Source organism: Carassius auratus, chromosome 45, assembly GCF_003368295.1.
Source record: "Carassius auratus strain Wakin chromosome 45, ASM336829v1, whole genome shotgun sequence".
NCBI lineage: Eukaryota > Metazoa > Chordata > Actinopteri > Cypriniformes > Cyprinidae > Carassius > Carassius auratus.
The window spans coordinates 16,247,561-16,275,376 of NC_039287.1; the positions used below are offsets into that span (position 1 = coordinate 16,247,561).

General features: G+C 38.6%; 3 protein-coding genes across 7 annotated transcripts in view; 1 reads left to right on the plus strand and 2 right to left on the minus strand.

The window, feature by feature from the left end:
- Positions 1-333: 333 nt before the first annotated feature.
- Positions 334-15,893, minus strand: cldn20 (claudin 20). Of its 3 annotated transcripts, none has more exons than XM_026233808.1 (3): positions 15,282-15,893; positions 2,108-2,161; positions 334-1,589 (listed from the first exon to the last, which is right to left on the minus strand). In XM_026233808.1, the coding sequence occupies exon 3, from the start codon at positions 1,486-1,488 to the stop codon at positions 610-612; it is 879 nt and encodes a 292-aa protein (XP_026089593.1). In that variant the 5' UTR covers positions 1,489-1,589; positions 2,108-2,161; positions 15,282-15,893; the 3' UTR covers positions 334-609. The 3 variants fall into 3 exon arrangements, with proteins under 3 accessions (XP_026089593.1, XP_026089591.1, XP_026089592.1); XM_026233806.1 differs by having other exon boundaries at positions 2,108-2,164; XM_026233807.1 differs by lacking the exon at positions 15,282-15,893 and having other exon boundaries at positions 2,108-3,126.
- Positions 6,239-8,153, plus strand: LOC113063424 (zona pellucida sperm-binding protein 3). The gene is made up of 8 exons (XM_026233805.1): positions 6,239-6,827; positions 6,909-7,027; positions 7,093-7,196; positions 7,267-7,453; positions 7,527-7,644; positions 7,719-7,801; positions 7,883-7,974; positions 8,047-8,153. The coding sequence occupies exons 1-8, from the start codon at positions 6,276-6,278 to the stop codon at positions 8,097-8,099; spliced, it is 1,308 nt and encodes a 435-aa protein (XP_026089590.1). The 5' UTR covers positions 6,239-6,275; the 3' UTR covers positions 8,100-8,153.
- A 2,657-nt stretch (positions 15,894-18,550) lies between the features above and the next one.
- The window catches only part of LOC113063426 (T-lymphoma invasion and metastasis-inducing protein 2-like), a 37,770-nt gene continuing 28,504 nt past the window's right edge, over positions 18,551-27,816 (minus strand). For all 3 annotated transcript variants that reach the window (XM_026233810.1, XM_026233809.1, XM_026233811.1), the window contains 12 exons: positions 27,423-27,508; positions 22,916-23,104; positions 22,738-22,806; positions 22,514-22,639; positions 21,764-21,872; positions 21,468-21,647; positions 21,232-21,350; positions 21,016-21,124; positions 20,850-20,905; positions 20,484-20,574; positions 20,150-20,237; positions 18,551-19,361 (listed from right to left, as the gene is read on the minus strand). In XM_026233810.1, the coding sequence (XP_026089595.1) occupies positions 18,806-19,361; positions 20,150-20,237; positions 20,484-20,574; positions 20,850-20,905; positions 21,016-21,124; positions 21,232-21,350; positions 21,468-21,647; positions 21,764-21,872; positions 22,514-22,639; positions 22,738-22,806; positions 22,916-23,104; positions 27,423-27,508 (1,778 nt within the window). In that variant the 3' untranslated portion in view covers positions 18,551-18,805. The remainder of the gene's footprint in view (positions 19,362-20,149; positions 20,238-20,483; positions 20,575-20,849; positions 20,906-21,015; positions 21,125-21,231; positions 21,351-21,467; positions 21,648-21,763; positions 21,873-22,513; positions 22,640-22,737; positions 22,807-22,915; positions 23,105-27,422; positions 27,509-27,816) is intronic.

The window sequence follows — 27,816 nt, forward strand, 5'->3', positions numbered from 1 at the left end:
ATTCTTTAAAAAAAATATGGACAGGTCATGTCAGAATCCCTTTTCTTAAGGACACGCACCATTTAATGGACAGCTGATGGTGGGAGGCATCCACAGGTGCGAGCTTGATTATCCCTTCTCTGCTTTTTAACTGCAAGCATTTTTGCGGCATTATTAACAGCATTATCTACAAACAGCATGCACATACTGCCTCATATATCATCTACAAGCTTCTGAATTAAAACTCACTAATCCCACATGATTCCAGTTACCAAAAGGCTGAAAAAAACCGTCGAGAGTTTGCATTTTAGTTTGGAAAGTAAATGAAATAATGGGAAAACAATAAAATTATGATGCATCAACATTTGACCCCCCCTTTGTACTTGTAGTCGCAATGAAAACCATGAACCCCGAGGATTCACAATCCTTACTTTATTCCTTGGCTTTGGGAAATAGCTCCAATGCTTCATTTGCTGTAAGCGAAAGCACAGATCAGAAGGGTTGATAACGGCATTAAAGTCATTATTCCTCCTGCCGCTCCACTGCTTTTCCCCTCCTCTTTTTGCCACTCACTAAGACAGGCTTATAAGCACGAAAACCCTGAATGCTCCTGGAGTTGATGACTGTTGTTTACACGTAGTCATGCAGACTATAGACGGCCTTGGCATCTTGATTTCTGGCTCGGGATGGAGACTGGTACTGCTTGTCATTCTCCAGGTTCAGACTGTCCGGCACCGACTTCTCTTGCTGACGATTGTCTGCTTGTAGCTTTACCTGACGTAGTTTCTCTTGATGCGACTGCTGTTGTTCTGCCGGTTCGGTCTGACTCTGCTGTTCGCGGAGCTGCTGTTTTTGTTGGTCGTGGGTCGGCTGCTCTTGGCGCAGCTTCTGCTGCGTTGGCTTGTCGGGGTGGGACGAGCCTGAATCCAATGGACCGCCTCTTCTACCAGGACACGATAAGCAAAAGATCACGCCTGCTGCTAAAAGAAATCCCGCCGACACAAAAGCCACATACACCGCTGCGCCTGGCTCATACTTGCTGCTTTTGGGCACTTTGGAGTCCATAAACGTAGTGATGACCTCATTGGTGAACCAGGATGCAGGCACCAGACACAGGACCCCTGCTATGACGAAGCAAGCCCCTGCGGAAATCGCCGTATGTCCCTTAGAGCGATAACTGCCACCCCAGCGAGTACATTTCAACCCTAGGGCGGCCAGACAGAGTCCAATTGTCGCCACCATGCAGGAAAGCACCATAGTGGTGCGTGCAGTCTGGAGATAAGCCGGCAACGCCAGCACCGAGTACTTAAGCGAGCAGCTGAAGACTCCGGTGCTGTACCAGGTGCAGTCCATCCACAGTCCCTGCATCTGCGAGATGGCAGTCATGATGTTGTGGCCCACATCTGCACTCACCTTCCAGTTGGGTAGCAGTGTGGCCACCGTGGCACTCACGACTCCCAGTACCGCCAGAATGAAGGCAAACATTTGCATGGTGGAAGACGGCATCATCGGTCCCTTCCCCCTGTGGCCGTCCCTCTCACCTTGCGTTTCCCTATCAGCCCGGCGCAGGACCTGACAGCAGATAATTCCTCCGCACCGGCTCCGCAAGGCTGCGATAAAAACAGAATGAGAATTGAACTGAGTGAACAAGCGTGACGGTCTGACAGATGAGGCACGGGGTCTGGTGACTGAAAGGAAACGCTGCAATTTTTTCCCGCCCTATCCTCATTTGGGATGTTTATGTTTTAGTGCACCCTGAACCAGTAAGTGTTTTGGGGGGGGGGGGGTGACTTTGAAGCATTGTTGAAAGGCTAATTGTTTTTTGACTTCGCCTCTGCAGAAAAACCCTTTGGCATTGATGTTGCTGTTCCAAGAATGCCTAAAAAATTTACATAACCGCTATAAGGTAGAAATTTAGCCAATTATGTGTTTTGTCTGAATTCTTTTTTTTTTTTTCTTATCTGTGCAAACCATTTGACAGCTTGAAAATTAGAAAGGGAATGAAAATTACCCCTATCTTTTGTTGTCCTTCAAATGGTGATGAATCTCATGAATTGATCAAGAAAAGTGCATTGTGAGAGCGCATTCTGTTTCATTCATCTCAGAACAAACAAAAACCTTTACTTACCCTTTCACTGGTGTGCTACGGTGTGTCATGCAGTTCTGAAGCGATTTCCTCAAGCTGCTGAAGAAAAGAGAAAGAAAACGGAATTGCTGTAAAAACAAGCAGAAACTACTGTAAAACTGCCTCTATCTTTTTAAATAACATCTCCTTGGCAACCCAGCATAAGTCTGAAAGCTTTTCAGTGTCCTAGAAAAGAACCCCCACACCTTCCCATTGTGAGTGACTGGATGCTTCACCATGTGATCAGTAATCACTGTACCGCTGGACTCCTCACTTGAAGGTCATTGAGAACACAGAGTAAAGGGAATGTCATGCAAGGTAAAATGCAAGGAGTGGTGATGAAGATAATACTTTTTTTTTTGCAGCATGAAAACACAATGTGCAACTGGAAATCAATTCTTATTACATGTGACAGGCAATTATCTATCATACAGCCAGTGAAAAAAGGCTACTGATGTGATTCATTTTTGATAAGTAGCAAAGGAGGAAATTGCATTCAGGGCTGCTGCAAAGAAATGTTTTCTGTCACTTTTCCTGCTGCTGTAAGAGAAATCTGCTAAACGGACAGAGACAGTTCTTCAAGTATAACCTTCAATAAACATTTATGTTTAAATCTTGTGTAATGCTGTGTTCACACTGGCAGCAATTTTATCGCTGGAGGTCGCCGCATTGTTATTTACTAGTAGGGGTTCTTAGCGCTGGATTCCCTAGCATTGTTGGCGGGCTGCACAGCTTTATTTTGAAGATCTGATAACAAATTGGATGTATCGCCTGTGTAATAAAAAAAATTGACAATCTATTTTGACAATGCATCAATACAGCTACATCATAATGACATAATACAGGGAAAAGTGTATGCAAATTGCAGCAGTGCATAATAATTAATATCATGAACAGGACGCATGATTATTAATGCATAAACTCACTCAAAATGCCCATGAATTTCACCTGTTTTTAATATCATTTTGTCTTGTTTTGTTGTGTCACTGTATGTGGACAGAGCCATAGCATGCAAATGAATCTTGTCAATACTTCAGTAAAGTATCTCATAGGAAATAAATAATAAAGTAGTCTATTATGCTTTCTACTGTGTGTGTGTGTGTGTGTGTGTGTGTGTGTGTGTGTATGTGTGCATGTGTGTGTGTGTGTGTGTGTGTGTGTGTGTGTGAGAGAGAGTGTGTATGTGTCCTCTAAAATAATACACTGAATGTGTTCATGTTACCATTGTCAGTGTACTATTTATTCGTCTCATTCCTCACATCTGAGCACAGTGCACACTGTACAGAGGGCATCAGAGTTTTATAATGTTATACACTGAATTTGAAAAAGTTTCTCATAGATTTTGATACAGTGTTGCAGGGAAACAAATGTTTAAAAAATAAAAACAGTGGGTCACTTAGATTTGTGTCAGCCAATAAGCGGTCTTATAGTAAATGTGACACTGCAGAAATAAATCCTTGAAATTTCTCCTGCTCTTTCCCATACATACTTTTTTATGGTTAGTTTAGAAATGTTTAGAGTCTGTGATGTGTGCAGAGTCTCCTTCGCTGAGTCACAGGACTGAGCATGTGTATTTGCAGCATGTTTAGCCTCTAGCTGGTTGCAGAGCGTGGGAAGAGAAAATGGAAATGTACTTTTCTCAGGGGGATGTTTTTCACTCACCACAACTCACGTGTTGCTGCACATAAATGCTTTCTTTCTTTTTATGGTCATTTTATAATCTGTAATTTAGATGCACTTACAATATCTTAAATTTAAGATTTAAACTAAGTTTTCAAGCTAAAGAAAAGAAAATGGATTAGTGAATATAAAACGTTTTATTATTCAGCAGTCACTAAACACCAAATGAAAGTAAAATGACTTAGGTGAGTAAACTGAAAAAATACTCACACACTAACCAAAAGTTAAGTTTTTATATATCTAAAGCAGAATATTTACAAAATATTTTCATGAAATCATAAAGATCATAATGATTTTTGGAATAAAATAAAAATCAATAATTTGACCCATACAATACTGCATACAGTTTTTTAGCTATTGTTGCAAATATACCCCAGAGACTGGTTTTGTGGTCCAGGGTCACAAATGGAACTTACATTTGTCAGAGTCTCAATATACTGTTTATTAATATTTACATCTAATACAAATTTGTTTAATTTTCTTGTCTACATATAGATCACATTTTATACAACCAATACACATAAATTCATTTATTTGAGCTTTTTAGACATCTTACAATCTGAGGTGAACAGGTTCAGCAATGAAAGAGCATCTCACAATAGCGGTCAACAAAGCGGTGGCTGTATATCTGTCATTAAACAAAGAGAACTGCTTGTTCCAGCCGGTGGTGGAAGCACATCTGCACAACCCTGCTCCATCACTGCTTCTCCACAGTCACAGACTCATTTGTGCAGAAACGACTCATTTACTTCCACTGTCAATGCTGCTGTCACTGTCACTGTCACCTACCGGCAGATGAGAAGCAGCATTGTTTGTACTGATCTTTAAATGTCTAAATTGTGAATACCTGCTAAATTTCTTGGAGATGGTTAGAATCAAGACATCTCACATACTTTACCCAGATACATGCCGTGCTCTCCGATTAAGCTGTATATATTACATATAGAAAATCTTATCTGCTTAAATGCTTCTATCATCACAAAATGTAAACAGTGGTATACAGCACTTTTATGAACAATAACATCATGAGTTTCTGTAAAGCTGCTTGTGCACAAATACATTTGAGAGCTGACGAACTTCAAATCATTCAAGTGAATTTAAAAGAATCACTCCAATAACTATTTGTAGATTTGTTCTGTATTTCTACACTTTATGAAGAAAGTTGCTGCTTGCCCATGCAAAAGTGAATTGGCACCTCGATGCAAGATATTCATCTGAGTCGGTTTTTAGCACATTTGTATTAGAATTAGTTTTTCTTCACACGTTGCCATGTGGTTTCTAAAGTGGTCTGAGTGGTTTTAAACACAACACTGTGCAGGCACAAGGTGTTAGCATGCCACTATGCAGTTGTTACTGTATTCACAGTGGTTTTTAGTGCACAGATGTGTTGTAGAAAAGGAGCTCTGAGCAATTTGTAGCAAACAATGGTATGATTGCTAAGTACAGTATAACAGCTAACAGAACAGGAAAAAAAATTGTTTTAACTGACATGGCTATGTTCTACTGAATCTTCCATTTTTTGTAGTCATAAAGATATTGTTGTCAAGAAGAAAAGAGAGAAAATGTACAGTTAGTGGAGGGGGGGACAACCCTAGCTCCGCCCCTGTGTTAATTGCATTAAATATCTGTTAAATATATACATTATCGCATACATTAAAGCTATAATTTTAACAGCACTTATTCAAATATAAGCTCCATGCAAATATATCGTCCAGTGAGACAACAGTTCTCTATGGTGACTCATGCCAGGCTTATTCTGTTCTACAGTTGCCTGCAAACTCCCATTTGATTCTGCCAGCTGACAACCAATGACCCTACTCTAAATTTGTTTGATTATAATCAGTTTAATTCAGATACCCAATACAGAAGAAAAGACCTGTCTCTACTTCCACTTCACCACAACTTTAATATTTTTGTCTGAACATATTTTATTTAGATTTATTTTTATTTTATTTTATTTCAAACACATTTGTACATGGATTAGCAATTTGAACAGCCCCTGGAAATAGTAGGCCATCCTAGTATCCATGGGATACTTATTTCAACATACAGCACTTCAAATCTTTTTACAGTGAAGCTTACAAGGCCTGGGACACAAAGCTGCTAGTTACCAACCACATGGCATTTTTGCAATTTATATTGGTGCCAAGAGCATAAATCTAGTTAAAAACATTTAGAAACCTAAATATACTTTACATATTGCTGTTTTTATGGTTATATTTATTAAAGTCTGAATTAAAGAAACTGTTTGTTTACTTTTGTAAAATAAAGTATTTGCGTACTTTCTTGCACAGTTTTATCCAAGCTAAATGAGTGAGCCACCTGGCTCTAGGTTGGGCTCGTTTGCGGTGTCCAATCCTTTTAATGAAACAGGTCTGGATAATCATTAAGCTTGTCAAAAGGGTGTGGAGCTGTTTTAACTTTCTGCTCTTGAAAAGGGCATCAGAGAAGGCCAGTAGTTATTCTGAAGATTTCAGGGGGGTTTATAGCAATGAGGCTGGTGGTTTTTAGTTGTGTTGGATTGTTGTTGCTTACTGCAGTTGACTTGGGTTTGGCACAATGGTCAAGAGTTCAGCAAGGCTGGGATCCACTAAGATTCCAAAAGCAACAGTCGCTAGTTTTAGCTCCTCCGCAATCTGTTAAAGTTCCACAGGCACCAACAACTTTTCGGCCTCCAAAACCTGCAATGAGTCCTGCTGGGGTGAATGTACAGCAGCTACAAGAACCTGGAAGTAGTCAGTCCAAACAAATAATGCAGGCTCCTATTGAACCTTTGACCTGGCATTTTCCAGTATTGCCGGAAGAACCCCCAAAGCCAGCTGTGCCTTTCGAGCCGCATGTACCTATCGCTTCCCAGAGTGTTGCAGCAGAATGTGGGGAGAACTCCGTGCATGTGGAGGTTAAGAAGGACTTGTTTGGTACTGGTCAGCTGGTGAATTCTTCATTTCTCACTTTAGGAGGCTGTGCAGCTGTAGGAGAGGATTCAGACGCTCAAGTTCTTGTATACGAGTATGAGCTACAGACATGTGGCAGCTCTCAGTTGGTGAGTGGATGCCTATAGGTCAACTGTAGAATCTGTAAAAGTTAGGTCTGTCCAATAATTCACATCGTCTACTGCTTTCAGATGACTGATAATGAGCTTGTGTACACCTTCAGCCTCCTCTATACTCCTGCAACTTTAGTAGGAACACCCATTGTAAGGGCTAATGTAGCAGCTGTTGGAATTGAGTGTCACTATTCAAGGTAGTAAACCACTTTGTCTGAGAAGTTTGACCAAATGACACCTAATCCTTTACTTCTCCCGATAGGTTGGGTAATGTAAGCAGCAATATCTTGTTGCCCGCTTGGGTTCCTTTTGCTGCATCTAAAGTTGCAGAGGATGTTCTAGTGTTCTCATTGAGGCTCATGACCGGTAATTTGCAGTTAAGTGTTATAACTTAATTTATTTTTAAAGTGTCTTTTATAAGCGAGTTTAATTTCAGATGACTGGATGTTTGAGAGTCCATCCAATCAGTACTACTTTGGGCAATTCCTGAAGTTTGAAGCTTCTGTGAAGCAGTACAGCCATGTTCCGCTGCGCATCTTCGTGGATGGTTGTGTGGCTACTGCGGCCCCTGATGTGAACACCACCACCACCTCTCCAAGATACTCCTTTATTGAGAACCACGGGTTAGTAAAGAACTGCTCGTCAAACCCCCTGCTGCAGAGATGTATATTACAAACCATTTTTCTTTCTCTCCAGGTGCCTGATAGATGCAAAGCTTACAGGCTCCAATTCCAGTTTCATGAATCGTGTTCAGAATGACAAGCTGCACTTTCAGTTAGAGGCTTTCAGATTCCAGCAAGATGATAGTGGCTTGGTATTGTAATTTGGGCTGTAGTTTCGTGGGGGAGTTCTGTGAATCGTTTTTACTGATCAATAGTTGTTGTGTAGATGTATATCACCTGTGACCTAAAGGCTGTCATGGCATCAACCCCCACATCTCCAGAGAACAAGGCTTGCTCCTTCACAAATGGGTATTTTTATTTTGCCCATTTTTGTTTGTCCAGTATTCTCCGGTGTTCAAAATGGGTAACCGTTTTGTTTGCCTTCTATAGATGGACCTCCGTAGATGACAATGACCAGGTGTGCATGTGCTGTGACTCCACTTGTAGTCTCAGGGATGAAGGACAAGAACCGTCTGATTTGGGTAACGGGGAAAAAAAATATTTGTTTCTTTTTAAATGTACTTCAACTTCTCACCCTGTCACTTTGTTTTCAGGCCTGGTATCAGAAGGGAAAGCAACCATTGGCCCACTTGTGATTACTCCCTGACTTATTGAGCAGTGCCAATAAAATTTTGTATAAGCAAGTTTGCTTTCTCCCAAATCTCTTGCAATTTGGTCTAACCGTACTTCACTTTTATGGTAGCTATAAGTTTGATTAGCACTAAAAATGCAATTAATTCAAGCAAACCACTGTAAAATTGGTATGTGCTGAAGTGTCATGGGGGTGGAAGGGAAATGGTGTTCCATGTGCATACTATAAACCAAGTCAAAGCTAAAGTTGTGCTCTAAATTATTCCTATCCTTGGTAAATGATCTGCGAAAACCTGCATCATTTGTCTACTTGAGCTTTCATTAACAAAACCTCTTTAAAGTATAAAAATTGAAAGTGGGGGCAAATAACATTATGAAATTCTCTAATACAATAAGACTATGTTAACACAACTAAAGTGCACAAACAAAAAAAGTGACCATACACGCATACAAAATTTACTGTTTCAGTCCTGGCTTGAATCTCTTCAGTGCTGTACTTTGCTTTTCGTTGGGTGTGCTTTTATCAAGATATTGCTGCTTACATTAGCCAACCACTAATGGGTCACAATGTCCTAATGCACAATGAATGGGGGGGGGGGGACTCCTTCCTGGATCAAATGTAACTTGTTAGTTATCGCTGAGATCTTTCATTCTCTTCAGGAGAGCGCAATTCTTCATGCTAACAAATTGGTGCATTTATCTGGTTAAATACAGGTTTGTGTACATTTATCTGTAAAATCATCTGTGTGTTGTATATTACATTTTATGCAGAGAAACCTACAGAAATGCGTTGTCAGTCCCCCAAACGAGTGTTGCCCAAGTCTTTACAAGTGATTGAAAAGCCTGATGCTTTGCATAAAATACTATTTCATTCAAGAAGATACAGAATATAAATACATTGGATGCTAAAATATGTCCCCAGAGCGGTTTGTTGTAAGAGTAAAGATGTAGATTGAAGTGAAGAGTAAAATGTTAGCAGTTCCCCACCAAGCATGATTCCAGCTCGGCCTCGAGAACCAGCGCTGTTACGGTGGAAGCCGAATAACAGAGGCTGGTTGATTACATGTGAATTACTTCGGGTTAATATCGAATTTGTACTTCTAATGTTTGTTCAACAAGTTTAAATATATAAATATATTGAATGTTTTGTTTAAATATGTAGACTTATGTACTCAGAAATACACTAAAAATGACATTTAAGCATACTTGACTTATACTTACAATAAGTCAAAATATATTTGAGCTATACTCCCCGAATCCATGTTGTCATCATTATACGGTAGAGTGCGCTATTACACACCTTCTGCACATCATTAAAAAAAAACACAAGTGAAGAATAAAAAGAAAAAACAGATACTAACACATGTAATTTAACAGGATCATCTGATATGAAACAGCATCAAACCTTTAACATTATGGAATAAAATGTTGACAGATGAAGAGGTAATAATTACAGTCAAGCTTTGTAGTGTTGTTCAACTCCATCTACGTTTTGATTATCATTCTGAATCCAATTCAGAATTCAGAATATTTTTTATTAAACTTACTTATATTAAAGTGTTTAAAAAAAGAATGCATCAAGCTTGAATGAAATGTTTTTGTTTACAAGCAGATATCATGTTCTTTCTTTGGATATTTTGTATGTTCAGATATTCATACAACAAAATATATATAAATTCAAACCAAAATAGGGACACAGTAATATACTTAAAGTATGATTTAAAGTTCACTGAAAGAAAACTTATTATAAAACTTAGTATAAAACTATTAAACTAGTAGTTTCTTTTCAAGGGGACTTCAAACTGCTTCCTCTAGGGGTCACACCTCATCTTGAACCGTGTTTGAAGCATAAATAGAAAAACACCAACGAGTTGGCCCGCGACAACCTCTGTCATCAATACCGGCACGGCTATGAATAGGCACTGGGAGAACACGTCATTCTCTTCTTCATCTTCACTGACTGTTCTGTTTGAAGCGTGCATCTGAAAGAACTGTTAAGAGAGATCTTTCTCTGTTTATCATGGCGACTACTTGCAAGTGTTTAGACAATGTGTGCATCCGTGTCGGTGTTATTTGTGACAGTGATACTTTGTATCTACTTGTTCTCTTTGGGGGTTTTTACATCTGCCCTTATCCTCCCCTTCCTAATTCCCCTTTAACCACCAGCTCTCCACCTGACCAAGGTTAGTTGGGAATTTCTTGCAAACAGTCTCCTATGCTGGACAAATGATGTTTCGGTTGGTTCTATGTTCAAAGTAACCAACTTACTGATGGTCCGGACTAAAGGGAGTTGTCCCTTGAGCGGGGCTCCAGTGCAGGAACCAGGGTGGGTCAGTGTGATCCATTCTGTATATACTTATATATTTAACAATTTGCTGGTGGTGATGTACTAATCTGTGAGTTTATTTGCAAAGCTCAACTACAGTGTTCACTAAACATTCATCGGCATTATGTCCGGCCGGTATGATATCCCTGATTCCGGTTTCATGTTTCCAGTATCAGGCGGCCAGATCACAGGTTCCTGCGGGACCCTTCTTGATAATCAGGCCTGGCCCAGCACGGCACTGCAAGGAATTTCATGTATGTCCTGCCATCCGCTTTGTGGTTGCTGACGAATCAAGCAGGAAGTGGGGGTGGCAGTTATGGAAGTCTTCTTGTATATGCTGCCCCAGGTGATGCTCCCCTCACCAGAGGTTTGTAAATTTGAGCTTGCCTGTCCCATGCAGTTCGGCATCTCTGCGATGCTTGGGAACCTTTAAGTACACACGCTAAGCTCTTTGTACTTGCTGAAAACAACATGCTGGCGAGTGTGCATGTTGAACACTTTTTGAAATCCTGTATGGTAAGGATTACACGCTCAGCTTAATTATTTCCACAGATCAAGTTGATGACTCTCAAACAAATTGTTTTGGGATGCACCATTCCATCTATGAGCTGCTCTATCAGAGTACCAAGAGAGACCCTCCTTAGAACAGTATTTAAAATTCATGTTATGGTAAGTGTGCACATGAAATCCTCACTGTAGTAAGTTCGCACACTAGTATTCTGCGTTCTTTCTAATATTCTATAACCTTCAGCAAGCTTATGCAAAAGCAAGCGGTAGCACCTGTGTGACAGGCAAGACTTAGTATAAAATGCTAGGTTTTTAGCCATATCCCTTTAAAGGAATCTTTCTTGATTCCAAGCATTTAGTTCTACCCTGGGCCAAGGCCCTAACAATTAAGTTGGATATGTAGCTTAGGCCATTGGCCATATGGGGTACTGTCACAGACAGATGTCTAAAGATCTCAGGGGCAACTCCCATGGAAATGGTAGAGTTGGTACTTAGTAGCCATGTTTTCACTGTCGAGCCAGTGCGAGCCAGGGCTTAAAACGGGCCGGGCGGGGCTAATAGCCTCGGGCCAGTAGCAACGAGGCCAGAATAGCACAGCATTTCCACTGTCGAGCCTGAAGCTCCACTGTGCTTCTCTAAAATCCCTTTACCCGCCTCTCAGGAAAAACATCATACAACCCCATCATTAGCCTACACCAACAAAGAGAAGTTATCAGAAAACTGCATCACTGGAACTAGCGCGATCATAAAACGAACATGATAAAAGCGTCCGTTTCTTTGCATGCTTTGTTAAATATTCAAATTCAAAAGCATCAATGTTTTACCATACATACAGTCGACATCTAGTCATATTTGGGGGCGTGGTCTGGCATGGCGAGGGTGGAGTCATCATGGGGGAAAACATAGCGAACATTGTGTGTATTTGAATGACAAAAATGCACATATTGAGCGCTCATTCCCAGAGATGCGTAGAACAATTATAGTCTCTTTTAACTTTAATATTCATATAAACTAGTCCATATCGATATTTGATTCATTGTACAGCCCTACTTTAGATTTATTCATTCAAAAATAGTAAAATTCAATTGTATTCATAACCTGAGACATTTACTGAGACTATACGTACTTCAAAGTGTACAGAGTATTTAATTAGTAAACTATCAGTATACATACAAGTTCACTTTTAGTATAATTGCAGTACAAACAACAAACACAGAGGTAAACTAGTTGTTTACTCAAAGTTTGCTACTGTTATACTTAAATTATACTTAAAAGTATACTTTTATATACTAGAAAGTTGGCCGATTTATTCCCTATAAATCGGGAGTACACTGAAATTGAAACCGTACACTTACAAGTACACTACTACAACACTGATATTCCTATACTAGCTACATAAGGTACAGTATACTTAAAAATATACTTGAACTTTACTTAAGTATACTTAATAAAGTAAACTTGAAGTGTACTACTTTTTGGTAAGGGTAGTCCAGCCAGGACTGAAACATGTGCACAGTCACATTTTTGTTTAGGTACTCTAGTTTTTGTCACAAACATAAAGTCCTGCAATAATGCTGTTTGACCAGATCTAATCCGATAAAAAAGACGTTCTTTTAAGAATATGGCAGTGACCAAAAGCTTAGGCAGCAGACTTGTTGGAGCAGACTACTTCTTCTGAGATCACATGGTTTAAAGATCTTCTTAACAGAGAGGGCTTTTGTTTTATGTAAGCAAATATTGAACTCATGGCCGTAGCCAGCTACAGTATGAGGTCACAGAGGTACATTTTTCATGTTCAAAAATAAAATTTGTTTTCTGATTTCTGTTTAAAACTCCTCATATGAGTTTTCTGCACGCATAATTAAGTTTTATGAATATAATTGCTGCCAGAGTTGTGAGGGCACGGGCGCAGCTTTCGTCTTGGGAGTGGGAGTTACACTTTAGTATTAGCGATATATTAATCTTGTGATGTTTGTTAAAATACTGAATATTTTTTGAATACTTGTTTATTTGTTTCATTTGTCTTTACACTGCATCATTGGCACTTACACTGATAGGTTATTGCTGCCATTCCCCAAGGCAAGTGCAAAAACATGATATTATCTGTCAGAAACATTATCAATGCTATCAAAAACAGTAGCATTTAACACTAGTACACTAGCCATGAAGAAGTATATGCTATTTACAGGTAATTCAGCCTATAGTAGTTAAGTTTTCACAAAGTCATGCTAGAAAACATTCATAAAAGCTCTAGAAGAGGATCATTGGCGCCGATACAGGATGGCTGCCTCCGTGACGTGCTCTGCATCTGTTTTTGTGTTTTTGTTAGTTTGTCCTGTCTTTAGTTATATTCCTGCAATCAGTTTCACCAGGGATGAACTGCTGAACATTAGGCAGAACGCACCACAAGATGTTTTTCCGGATTTCAATTATTCAAACGTCAGGACGCGCAGACGGGGAAAGCTCAGGAGCGCTCGTCAGACTCAGGAAGTGCGAATTTTGAACGCTGTTGCCTAGCATCCATCTGGCAAATCTATGCTCTCTACCCAACAAAACGGACAAACTCCTTCTGCTTTCTCAGACAAATAAGGATTTCACACACTCTGCTGCTCTTTGTTTCACGGAAACCTGGCCGAATGACGCCATACCGGACAGCGCGCTCCATCTGCCAGGCTTTCAGCTGTTTAGAGCGGACCGCGACGCAGAATCAACGGGGAAATCGCGCGGCGGCAGGACATGCTTTTACATCAATGAACGCTGGTGTACAGATGTAACTGTGTTAAAGAAGATGTGCTGTCCTGATCCAGAAATGCTGTTTGTCGACTGCAAGCCGTTCTATTCGCCGCGGGAGTTTCACTCGATCATTCTGGTTAGTGTTTACATTCCTCCGCAAGCACAAGTAAGCCTGGCTTTACAGAAACTCGCTGAGCAGATCACAGAGACAGAACAACAACACTGTTTTAATCATTCTCGGGGAATTTAATAAAGCCAATAAGATTCCCTCTTTGAACTGTTGCCATCTGGTCGACGCTACAGAGCACTGAGCACCAGGACGACCAGACACAGGAACAGTTTCTTCCCTCAGGCAATCCATCTTATGAACAGCAGATAATAACTATGGAACACACTACACTTTATATTTATATACACATACACTTATTTATCTAACACACATACTTATTATACACTTAAACTTTGCACATAATATACATGTACATACATAACTGCATTTTGTAATATACCTGCCTACAATTGTCGATTTGTATATTGTCATTCCTTATCTACTTATTTGTATTTTTTTGTATTTTTTATTCTTTTATTATGTGTTTTATGTTCTGTCGCTGTCATTCTGTTGTACTGCGGAGCTTCTGTCACGAAAACAAATTCCTCGTATGTGTAAACATACCTGGCAATAAAGCTCATTCTGATTCTGATTCTGACAATCTATATGGTTATTAATGATAACTGTGAACGTAACATGTATTGTTACGTGAATAATAAGCAACTAATTAAATGATCCACCCCTAACCTAAAGTATTAACACATTTTCATGCAATAAATTTGGCATACAATGGTCATCCCTCCAAAACAGAGAAAACATATTTTACAAACATCTACATTTATGTTTCTTTTAAACTGTTAGCAGTATATAATGAGTTGTATGCTTAGGTTTTCTTTTTTATATAGAACAATTCTTAACCCCTTACTAATTTTCAAGCTCTGGATATGGCCATATTGCTAATGTTTTAGTGGTTTAGTGAACAGATGAGATGTAGCAAAGGTGCTCTAAGTGGTTTGTTGCACACATTGGTGTGATTGCTAATGTGTTACTCTTTTTTTGTTGTACTACTGATCAGACAAATGCAGCTTTGGTGAGCCAAATAGACTTGAGGGTTTTCTTAGGTAGTGGTCAACGTGACAAATTAGCATGTTTGTATTTTAACAAACTTGAATCCAATATGAAATTCTGAGATAACTACATTTTGTCGTACAAAGGTAAATTTGACTCAGCCTTAACTCTCTAATATCCTGTTCCCTAAATTCGAGTCAGGACCCTCCATTTTTTGGGGGGTATGTTTCATTCACCAGTCAAAACTGTAATACTGATACCTTAAAAACAAACAATGTTATTCAATATTACTTAAACTAATAAACTGTAAAAAAAAAAAATACACGTAAGCAGAGATTTATTTTTAGAAAGAAAGAAAGAAAGAAAGAAAGAAAGAAAGAAAGAAAGAAAGAAAGAAAGAAAGAAAGAAAGAAAGAAAGAAAGAAAGAAAGAAAGTCAGTATCTCATTAACCTCTATGTCTTGACAGCTAAAGCCAGAATATGCCAACACATTTGTAGTCAGCAGGAATACTCACAAAGTGTGTGACGTCCAGGTAGTGGGTGAGAGGGGCTCACGGTGGATGTGTGGCCAAGCACAGCACATTTCACGGGCACCACGCAGACGGTCATAGTGCCCAGCCTGGCATTTTCCCACTCCTTAAACTGCCCCTGTTAAGACTGTGCCAGATCCAGACTCTGGACTAAAACTTTTCCTCTGATGTCTCCAGTTCTGGATTCAACCTGTGTCATGTCTTTGCTCCTTGAGTCCAGAATGTCCAAGAACTGTGAATGAGTTGATTCAGAGAACAGTGAGGCTGGAAACCCAACGGCAGGCTCTCAGAATGGTTTTGAGACACGAGAAGAGGCTCTAGACAGTGCCGGGTCTGCTCTGATTACTTCAACACTCTGTCAGTTGATTTCAGAGCAGAGAGGGAGTGCAGGGAAAGCCCAGCCTTGGGATCTGTGTACTGTGAGATCCAGTTCTCTTACTTCCCACGCTCTTCCATCAGAACTCAAAAAGATCCGTCCCCAGAGTAGTGTTTGCTCCCTTCCTCTGGCTGCTTCTGTTGATAAGGAAGAGTGTCATTCACAGTTTATGTGCTGTAGAGGTGGGCTGTCTTTATGGTCCTCCACACAGGTGTTACAGTGGCAACAAGTGCTTGGGATGTTTTGCCATTTCCCCAACATTTGTTTTCATTTTGCTTTGCAATTTAGGAATCAACATTTACTGGTATTACTATCCTTGTGGGGACATTTTGTCTCTGCACTGGCTACTTATTAAGTTCAGTATAAGTTACAAATTATCATTACTTACCTATAAGGCCCTAAATGGTTTAGCTCCTGCGTACCTAACTTGTCTTCTACCACGCTACAACCCATCACGCTCCCTAAGGTCAAACAACGCTGGACTTTTGGTAGTTCCTAGGATAGCAAAGTCCACTAAAGGAGGTAGAGTTTTTTCACATTCAATTGATAAATCTCTTAAATTGTGACTGCAGTTGCATCTGATCAAATGCACATTCTTATTCTTTAGTTTGGGTTAAACAAATTAATTTTACTTTGTTGGAACAGCAGCTTCACTAATGATGTATGAAGAACATACAGAACTAACAAATATGGCTACTTACTATGCAGTCACATAATAATTGCTGTTAATAGTGTTCACCGTCTGGTTGACTATGTTATGTAAAAAGCTACTACTAAATACTGTAGAAACTTTATTTCAAATACAAATAAACTTGAACTGAACTGACAGACTCATAACAGAGTAAAAACAAACAAACACACACACACACACATATACTGCTTACCCCTCATTGGTGGCTGATGTAGAGCTAGTGCTAATTTGCATGGTTAAACTCAACTCAATTCACTTCAATTCAAAATTAGCTATTCGTATTGTGGAAATGAATGACTTCCAGTTACTCTGTTACTGCAAATTGCTGTCAGTATTAACAAAGCCATATAACATTGCAAACAGCGGTTGTGTTTCTCGTTTGACGTTCAAACACAGTCGACATAAATAAAGCTTTTGTGTCATGACTAATGCATTTCATGTACACAGAACCAAAGACTAAAAGCTAAGGTCACCTAAAACTTCACCACTATTCCTCAGCTGCCTGGCAAGCACTGGTACAGCTTCTGGTAATGTAAATCAAGTTCCTTTTCGTAGTACAGAACACCCCCCCCCCATCTCTCTTCAATCTAAGAGACAAAGAAATGTGCTTTCAGAGCCCACCAACACAATGAACATCGCCCACAAAAATCCTCAACAAAGAAAGCTAGGGAAAAAGGCTCATAATTACGACTCAGTTGAGTTTTCTCAGTTTTCTCTCTATTACTTTTAAAATAAGGTTGTTTTCAGGAGCCGGTGAGAAAGAAAGAGTGACTTTCTGCAAATTAAAACTCACTGCATATTATATTGCAAAGAATGTCACACGGCATTTTTGCTTTCATTATGGGCAGAAAAAGTAGCTGAAATGTTGTTTCTGCCCGCATGATTGAATAATGAATATGGTTTATGATGAAGGAGATCAATATTTGCATGATATCAAGACGTTATAGAACACAATCTTTATTAAATATTCCAACAAAACCATTTACTCAAAGTATGTTTAGTTAAGTCATAACAGTATATTTTTACAAATAAATTACAATAGCCAAATTGACAACAGACCATATCAACATTCATATCTTAACAGTAATAACAGTATTTTACTTAAGCTTAAACCAAAATCAATTCTTACGTTTTTAACTTAAGGAGTATACAGTAAAACATGCCTTCGAATAATTAAAATCACACATTACAAAAGTGCACACAACAGTTCTGTCAGAAGCATATACAAGCATAATTTAGACGAAATAGTCTATATTCAGACAAAACTTCCCCTGCTCAGTGAAATCAAGCTATTTCAGTCTCGAGCTGAGAAGAGCCCTTGTCAACCAAGCAAATAGAAAAGTAAAGCTACAGTTTTCACTTACAGTGAAGCAGTCTTTGCTCGTGTATTAATAATACATGTGTCAGCACATATGGGATGCTCTGGATAAGGAAACTTTGCTCTGAATTTAAGGCATGATCATCCATTTGTTCATCCACATAACCTAGTGAGCTGACTACCCAGATGAAAGCGACTGATTCCCATGTCCAGAGATAAAATTACGACAATAATTATTATAAAATAATTTCATATAGATTCAATAGATTCAGATTGCCAAATGTTTTTCGATTTGAATGTCCTTTAGAGATCTCACTAATTTTAACCAGTTAATACAGTGAATTAATTTGATTTATTTATTTAATGACTTTTCCCATTTCTCATGATTTATTAAGTATTTCAAATTTAACTCACAGTTTGACCCAATAAAATATTTTAGAGCTTTGCATAACTTACAAAATGTATATTCTTTATAAAAAAATGTTTTTGGACTGTTATTATTCCTTATTATTAATTTCCAAAAACAATTTCACGTCTATAAAGATTCTTTATATTTTCTTTATATTTTTTTTAATATTTTATCCTCATATACAGTATCCAAGTTTTACCAAGACTGTAAGAACCCTGGTTAAATGGAACTTTTATTATAAACTACTAGTCAAAAGTTTGGAATAATTAAGATATTTTCAAATGTTTTCAACACTGATGAAAGGAAATGTCTAAAGGAAAAAGTTTTAGCAGCTTTGCTATCACAGGAATACATCATTTAAAATATATTAAGGCATTTCTTTAAAAAATTAACAATATCTTATCATATTAATGTTTTTATTGTATTTCTGATCAAATAATCAAAACAAAATAACTTCTCAGTATTTAATAAGTTCATTTATTGTCATCTTAGATCATTTCTGATAAGAATATGTAATACTGCCTTAGAATTTGAGCAAAGCAAGGTGCCTCAGAAGGCAGCATAACTACAATATTGACCTATTATCTTGTATAATGGCATCCAGGTTGGCAGCTCACTAGATTTTTGTGCTATACAGATATATTTGAAAATCTGTTCATATGAAGGCACGCTAACCATGTTTTAGTGCATTTAATCTTTATAGCACCGACTTCCTCTACAGGGTGGGGATGGCAGCTTTCTGGATGCCCATGACCGTGTCGTAAAAACAATCCTCGTTAACCACGGAACTGAAAGTCTGCACGCTGTAGTCCCTGGCCAGCAGGGTGTTGAGGTCCAGGCCTGGAGTCTCGTCCAGAAGAGTCACCTGACTGCCCTGAAGGCTGCTGGTACTGCTCCTGCTCATTCCTCCTGGCTCCTCTGCAAAGTTCAGTCTCTGGAGTTGAGCTTCCAAAGCGCTGGTCAGAGAGCACAATGTGGATCTCTTGCTCTGAGTAGAGCCCTGGCCTCTTGAGGGCTTGAGGGGAGGTTCGGAGTGAGCGTATCCATCAAGCAGTCTGCCCTCCTCTGAGTCTAAGGTTTGTGTCCCATCTGACGGTGGCGGCAGCCGCTGCCAGGAGTTTGTTCTGAGCGCTCCTGGGTGGTTTCTCCTGGGGAAGGTGAAGTTAGAGTTTCGATCTTTGAATGGTCGCTCAGCTGGAGCCGTCCGCTTGGTGTTCTCTCTCAGAAGAGTGCGGATGGCCCTCACCGCATTAGCCTTGTTCTCAAGATTACTGCACACAAGAACAAGATGAGAGAACATTTATACATTTCATTTAGAAGCTTAGAATAATAAGGCATAAGAAGAACAAGATTTTATCAAATTTGCACTTGAGGTGTACTTTATGTCTTAAAAGTATATTTTAAAATCTGTTAACTTCAGATAATATGTTATGAATTCAATTAAAGGCCATCTACATGCACTTTAACAGAGTATAGTTTCATGACTGCTTCTTGACACTTTTAATAAGTGCACTTTGTAAATGTCATGGTAAAAGAAATACAACTTGTTCTGTATTCTGATGTTGACTAACATACTAAAGCACGTGTTAAGTACTTGATTATAAATTTTAACTATAGTGTTTTATTTGATATTGTACTCAAAAATGCCACTTAAATATACTGAATATAAATTCCAACTACAAAATACATTGTCATTTTTAAAACTAAATCTAAAAAATTTCAGTTTATTCGTTTAAAGTATATTATTTCTGTAATAAATACTCTTTTTGAAAGGATGCTAAAGTGTACTTCTTTTTCACAAGGGGTTACGGTGATTTTACAACAGTTGAGGAATATTTGAATATTTAAAACTCCCTTAAAGTGATCTTCGCCCTAAACTGAAAATCCTCTTTATTTTTTTACTTAGCCTCTCGTAATATGTTCAAAGTATGAATTTTCATCTTTGGGTGAAGAATTACGTTAAGAAGAATCAGCTCATGGTAAATAAGGCTGTATTCTATTCATGTTATTCATTTATTATTATTATTATTTACATTTTTTTAACTTTCAATATCATTACCTGCTGCAGAGCTGAAAGGACATCTCTGGTCGTCCCTCCAACTCAGATTTTGTGTGGACAACCTCCCAAACACAGGGGTTCTCTGACCCTGAAAGAGGAAACAGTAGGATGTTTAAGCAAGCTATGGACTGGATTTTAATTTTGGCAATGCATGGTCTTCTAAAAGGGCTTGAGACTTTCATTATACACATTTTTTAAATATGAGCTCTGATGTGACATGATGTGAAATGGTATTTGAATACCAGATTTTTCTTGGTCTGTCTTGGATCTACTCAAACTCATGCTCATCAGAGATATCTCTACATTACACAGGAAGATCACGTTACACACACACCTGCTGAATTTCCAGGTCGGACCTGAAGGGATGAAACAGGAATGAGCCAGCGGAATTTAAACGGATCCAGATCCCCGGGTCGTGAAGACGTCTGGATAAACATACAAATGTCTGTTAGCTGTCTGTCGGATTAAAACTTAGAAACAGCAACCAAACCATGACTGCATATTTAATGTGTTACGTAAAAAACACTATTAATCTTGACCTCAGACCTGCATGTAAGAAAATAATATATGTTCATGTAATGTATTCTGCAAATACTCATGTCAATGAATTAATTATTTGACATAGCATGACAATATATCTTTTTTATCAATTGACAGACCTGATAAAAACAAGCCATTTGTGCTACATTCCAAAACTCACCATTCTTTTTTTTAACTTGCTTTCCCGATACACCAAAACGAGTGCACTCTTGAAGACTGGAGGAATAAAAACACAAATTACTGCATTGGATTTTTATTAGTATACATTAATTGCACGGCATAAACTCCAAGGTTCTTAGAGTTACAGTAAATCAGATCTGACTTACGGAAGAGGGTGAGTTCAGGGTCTTTTCTCATGCGGCCCAAAGAGGGCAGAGGGTTTTGCCAGAACGCTGAGCTGTGAATGATGAACTCTCCCATAGAGATCTCCGTGACCTGATACAGAACAAGTAGGCTTGATATTGAAATCGTAATAGGGAAAATATAGTGCATGTAATATGATCCTTGCATGCTTTTAAAAGTAATTCTAAAATTGTATGCACCTCTTTCTCAGGGCCGCTCTGCTCTGCTACTAGCAGATCAAACACTGTGCCGTAGTCCTCGTAGATCTTCTGCATCTCATTTATGTGACTGGCCACCTTCTCCATGGCCTTTAATGCCTCTGCACCAGACAAAACAATAGAAAGAAAGGAGACCGTTTATGTCAGCTGACTCATAATTGAATCACTAATGGATTAAAGGCAGACGAGTTTGGGAGTAAATGATGACAGGTTCTCACCTGTGAGGTGGCTGTGCTCGTCGCTCTCGGGGTCGGTGAGAGACACCAGCTCCCTCAGCAGCAGTGGGTACTTCAGAACCCTCTGCACGGGTTTAATGAGGTACGACTCCAGGGTGGACGAGTGCTGTTTGGTGGGGTTCCTCGCCTCCAGGAACTCTTTGAATGCCCAGTCTGTTTTTGCTGCCATCAGACAAAACAGAGTATGATATGAACCAGGATCCTCTTCTTTCGGTTTCAAGATGCCAGTTGAAATACGTCACGACACATGTCAGATGAGGCTTAGGTTTATGTTTTACCTCTTTTGAGAACTTTCTGCACCTTAATGTGATTGGCACAGAAGCCGCTGTAAAGCTTGAAGTGATCTGCGTAGTATAAGAAAGAGCCGCCCAGGGAGAAGAGGAGTTTCTGAATGCGAGATTGAAAAAGAAAACGTATCAAATGTAAAAACAGATTAACAGTCTAATTAAATTAACGGTGTGCATGCTGTCTGTATAATGGACAGATTTTGTGATGTTATATCCATCATACAAGTGACAACCGCATACAATAAATGTACAGTACTATTTTAGTTTTTATTAATATTTTTACTTATATTTTCAGTTTTCAATTTTAACTAAAATTTTTGTTAAAAAAAAATTTGTATTTATATATTTAAAAAATAAAATAATCTAAATTAATTTATTTTTATTTCAGTTTTATTTTTATTTGGGTTAGTAATTTTTAACTTTTCAACTGCTTGCCAAAGCAACATTACAAATAAATAAATAAATAAATAAATTACCTTCTAATATTATATTTCAGTTTATTTCAAATAACACATTTTTTATATAGGTTTACTTAATAACAACACTGATTTGACTTGACCCTTACCCATAATTCTGTATGGCAGACCTATTTATGTCATTTTGTTTTTTAATTTTCAACATAATGCCTGACAAAGTGCTTCTGGAGTATTTAATTGTATTGTTTATTCCAGGTGAACCAGACTAGGAACTGATTATTTCATAAATCATACAATCTGGCATAATTTCATCACCATATTTTACCCTGAGTTTCTCTGGAGTCTCTAGTGCGTGGTAGTCTGGTGAGGAAGTTGTCCTCTCCTCTAGGGTTTGTAGGAAAACCCTCTGGAAGTCCAGCATCTCTGGCAGGCTGCCGAACAGAGACTCCATCTACAGGAAAAGGATCAAACTGAGCTCAAACTGACTCAGTTTAGTTAAATATAACAAAGGAAGACCATTTGGACATCATTTTACACTGCAAAACATACCTCATCATGACTAAGGAAGGTTTCTCTTTGTAATGGCTTCAGATAAATCTCAAACAGAGATCCAAGGTCCTAAAGACAAGGGACACAAGTGATATGACAATGTAAATATGTTTTAATTAATGTCTCCATAAAAACAATGAATACACATTTAAATGCCACCACAGCTGTGGTTTAGTACCTTGACATACGATTTCTCCGTGTCCACCAGCTCTTGAATGACCATGCGCAGGCGCTCTGTGACGGACATGTGACGAGGGGAGGATCTGGTGTGGGCATTTTCAGTGGAGTAAGGGGTCCTGTGGCCCTCTGGCAAAAGAACGGAGCCTTCAGGGGACGTCTGGTAGAGATTACACACTGTCTCTGGGTTCTGCAAAAGAAAGCAGAGGATCCATGTATTTTAGTTCTGTTTTTCAGTCGAGTGCTGCAGTGATTATGTATATTCATCTAGAAGTCAGCATCACTCTGGTTTCCTCAATAAAGACTCGGTAGGATTTTTCTTTTGGCTATTGGATTGTTGCAGGAATTAAGCTTTAGTTTTCCCGCCTTTTTTCAACAAGATGATCTTCACAAATGAACACAAGTGTGATTATGAATTATGAAGCCTAAATACCATTGCCATAAGTAAAAAGCTAAAGAAAGTAAAACTATACTATGGTCAAATGACTGACTTCATTGTCATTGCCATTAAGTCTCCGTCAGCTCTTTCCATCTTTATTCAAAAAGTGTGAAAGTTTAAATTGCAATAGCATGAGTATGAATGCAGTGTGGCTGTAGGAGCAAACTAGATGAGCAAGCTGTTCAGTGTTATGTCCTCTTTATCCACTTGTTAGCAATCACCTTTTTTCTAATGTAAAAGTAAAATAAAATTGTTGAATGAAATTTTAAATATCCCAAACTTATGTTAACCACAAAAACCCATTCAAAAAACCTAATGACTCTGGGACAATGGAACCAGAAGTGAAACTTTATTGTTGTTTAAAGTAAAGGAGCAAGAACAGGTTAGTAGTTAGTATCATTCATTTCAGTATGTTTTTTTAGGGAAAAATGGTGATGTTTAGCGTTTAAACTTTACACATTGACTGAATCAAACTCTAGTGGAATCAAAAGGATTTCAAACACACTCCCTGTGCCTGGGACATCACTCGAATCCTTTATGAATCCTTTATGAATGATGCTCTCACTCTCATTCCTTCACCGAATGCTGTATCAATGACCTGCTTCTTAATCAATACAATGCAGCACTGCTGGATAAAACAACCGAACCTTTGACTCCAAGCTCAACAAAATGCAAACGCTCTCCTAAAGATTCTATCTCCAGAGCGCATGTGGTGTGCTTAAAAAACAGCGTCACCAGTTGAAATTCAAGCCATTTGTCATCGTAATCTGTGCTGTCAGTGTATAATAAAGTGCTGAAAAACTGATAAATCCCTCTGGCCGGCTCTGCAGAGCTGCTCTCAACACATAAAGGATGGGGAAAAAAACTATAAAACTCATATGAAATTATCCTTCTTTTCAAAACTCAGTACAATCCCAGAGTGTACAATCATAATGAAGTGCATTTGAGAGTGTTTTAAGGTCATTGGAGATGTGTTCACAAACACTCACATCTATTTTGACACACAATGCAATCAAGTGAGATCAATGTCCACAGTAATTACAGACCTCAAGAACACAACAGAATGAGATAAAGTGGTCCATTTGTGTGCAGAAACACAAGTTATATAACCATATCAGTAACACTTTTTTATAACTTGTAATAATTACTTTGTATTGTGGAGTGGACATTGGAAGGACAGCAAATCAGGGCAGCTTTCTGAGAAAAATATTGAAATGTTGAAAATTTATAATTTCTATATTTTCCGGTTCCAGTTTCTGTTTGCCATGCTGCCAAAGACTATTCGCTTGTTAAAATTCGCCGGAAAAAGAACTTCTTACGTCATCACTTAATAAACCGAATAGAATACCTAAGACGTGTCACTTGATGTTTCCCCATTCCCCAATCAGCATTTATAGACATTCTGCACTCTATTGGGGTCAGACAACACGTGTCAGGACCTTACTCATTGTCGTAATCATACTTTAGATTTAATACTGTCACATGGAATTAATGGTAATGGTGTTAAAATTCTGCAGCAGAGTGATGATATCTCAGATCATTTTCTAGTCTTGTGTATACTCCATATAGCTAATGCTGCAAATTCAACTCCTTGTTACAAATATAGAAGAACCATCACTTCTACAACAAAAGATTGCTTTGTAAAAAATCGTCCTGACTTGTCTCAATTCCTCAGTGAATCCAACAATTCCGAAAAACGTTTGGTAAACTATGGACTCTCTCTTTTCTAGCACTTTAGATACAATTGCTCCTTTACACTTAAAGAAGATAACAGTCAGACACGATGGTATAGTTTTGGCCTAATGGTTAGAGAGTTTGACTCATAATCCAAAGGTTGTGAATTCGAGTCTCTGGGAGTGAATGCACAGCACTCTCTCCACCCTCAATACCACAACTGAGGTGCCCTTGAGCAAGGCACCGAACCCCCAAATGCTTAAGCATAAATGGCTGCCCACTGCTTCGGGTGTGTGTTCATAGTGTGTGTGTGTTCATTGCTGTGTGTGTGCATTTTGGATGGGTTAAATGCAGGGCACGGATTCTGAGTTTGGGTCACCATACTTGGTTGTATGTCACGTCACTATCACTTTATAATGAACTCACTTGCACCTTTATGAGAGCGGCCCAGAAAATGGAGCACAGCTGGAAGAAAAGAGGTATTTCATATTGCATGGAGGGAAAGTACTTCTACTTCTACTAAAAAAGCCCTAAAAACAGCTAGATCTGCTTACCTTTCTTCTCTCTTGGAAGAAAACAAATACAACCCCAGACATTTATTCAATACATTGGTTAAATTAACTAAAAATAAAGAATCTGAAGGCATAGACATTTCCCAAAAGCACTGTAATGACTTTATGAACTTCTTTACTTCCAAGATCAATACTATTAGAGATAAAATTCTAACCATGCAGCTGTAAGCTACAGAATCACATCAGACAGTGCAAAATAGATTCCCTAAGGAACAATTCCACTCATTCGTTGCTATAGGAGAGGAAGAATTGTATAAACTTGTCAAATCATTAAAAGTACAACATTAGACCCTATTCCATCTAAACTACTAAAAGGTTCTTCCAGAAGCCATAGATCCTGTTTTGAATATTATTAATCTGTCATTGTCATTAGGCATTGGCGTGGTTCAAATCTTACTTATCAGACAGTTATCAGTTTGTAACAGTGAATGACGAGATATCATTTAGATTGCCATTACAGTATGGAGTAACACAAGGCTCAATACTAGGACCACTACTTTTCAAGCTTTACATGTTACTTTACATGTTATTCTTGGGAGATGTCATCAAGGAAACGTGTTCTTCATCATCAGTTTAGAACCTACTGTTGGTGTGTTATTTGATAGCAATACTTCCTTTGAAAACCATGTTTCTAGAATTTGTAAAACAGAATTTTCCCATCTTAAAAATATATCTAAATTACAAACTATGCTCTCAATGTCACAATAGATTATTGTAATACTTTATTGGGTGGTTTCTCTGCACATTTAATAAACAAGCTCCAGCTGGTCCAAAAAGCAGCAGCTAGAGTTAGAGTGTAATTTAAGTTTTATATAATTAACATTATATAATCCATAACCTTCAAATATGATTATATATGAATATATATTAATCACATTTTAATCTGCCATTAGTTGGTGAAACTGATAGTCCTGCCCCAAACAAATGCAATCTACAAATGGCTTACATATAGTTGACTCATCCTTTAAAGATATTTTTCACAATGTATAATGTTTATTATATTAATAAACGCTATTATAAAGTGTTACCATAAATACACACAAACAATCACTACAGTATATAACCACAAAAACAAAGAAAAAAGACTGAGAAATGATGTCAGTACCAGTGAGATGCACTCACACCTCCCACACACGTTCACATCATCCAGCAGTCCCACCAACATCTCCTTGAGGGTCTGGCCGAGTGATGACAGCGGGAAGAGCGCACAGAATTCCTCTTTATCTCCTCCTGCACTGTTCTGTCCCACCACCTGACACATAACCTCTGACCTCTCCTCCATTCATGTACTATACTATAGACACCAAAATACTCTGCAGGTACTACTGCAGGTACATCCTAATCTCTCTCTCTCTCTCTCTCTTCAGTCTCTGTAAGCCTGGATTAAATCTAAAGGACCGCATGCTGATATGTTACTGACCTCCTATAAATCAGCAATAAAAGTAAATCAGAAAGTTCAAAATGTATTTGAAATATAATTTTGTAACCCTGTACTGTCACTTTTGATCAGTGTAATACATCCTTGGTAATTAAAAGTATTTAAAAAAATTACTGACCCCAAACAAAAATGTGTAAACTTGAATAATGAAAAATGACTGCCAAGGCCTACATGCCATGCAAAAACAGTTGACATTTCAAACCTTTCATAGCAATGAAAGTCAAATATTATTGTTTGCAGCTGCCAAGTGTGCAGTAAGACTGTGGAATTCTGTTGAGCACGTCTCTCTCTCCATCTGACCTCATAACACCCACCGTAATCCTGATCACACCAGCCAGTCTCTCAACACAAGCAGCTCACACCTCCTAAATCTCTGACGGCTTACCTTTCCGCCCCGCTCTGCCTTATCGTTCACCTCCTCCAAACCAGGCGCCGTGGAGCCCTCTGGAAATTCATGCTCTTGAGCTGGACCTGAGGGAGAAATAGAGGTGGAAAAGATGTTAATGAAAGAGTGCTCTGATTTCTAAAGTAAGACGTGATAAGTCACGGTGATAGAGAGTGAAATAAACACACTCGAGGCTCATTATCTCAGCGCTCTCTCTCGGGATACGGCTCACCATAGTCTGACCAGAGCAAGCATTTGACCTTTATTAACCTCCATTGAACTGATCTCACTAACTCATGCAGGTCCACTTCAGCAGGCCTCTTGTATCAGATTCTACAAAGCTTGGCATTGCGTCAAATGGGAAACCCTAATATGCACTAGGTTTATTGTTAGA

What these genes read in the sequence shown, in the direction of transcription:
- cldn20 (XM_026233808.1), bottom strand. Translation starts at nt 1,488, where the DNA reads ATGATGCCGTCTTCCACCATGCAAATGTTTGCCTTCATTCTGGCGGTA.
- LOC113063424 (XM_026233805.1), top strand. Translation starts at nt 6,276, where the DNA reads ATGAGGCTGGTGGTTTTTAGTTGTGTTGGATTGTTGTTGCTTACTGCA. An exon ending in CATGTGGCAGCTCTCAGTTG is followed by an intron (nt 6,828 to 6,908) that starts GTGAGTGGATGC and finishes TACTGCTTTCAG; the next exon opens with ATGACTGATAATGAGCTTGT. An exon ending in CTCATTGAGGCTCATGACCG is followed by an intron (nt 7,197 to 7,266) that starts GTAATTTGCAGT and finishes GTTTAATTTCAG; the next exon opens with ATGACTGGATGTTTGAGAGT.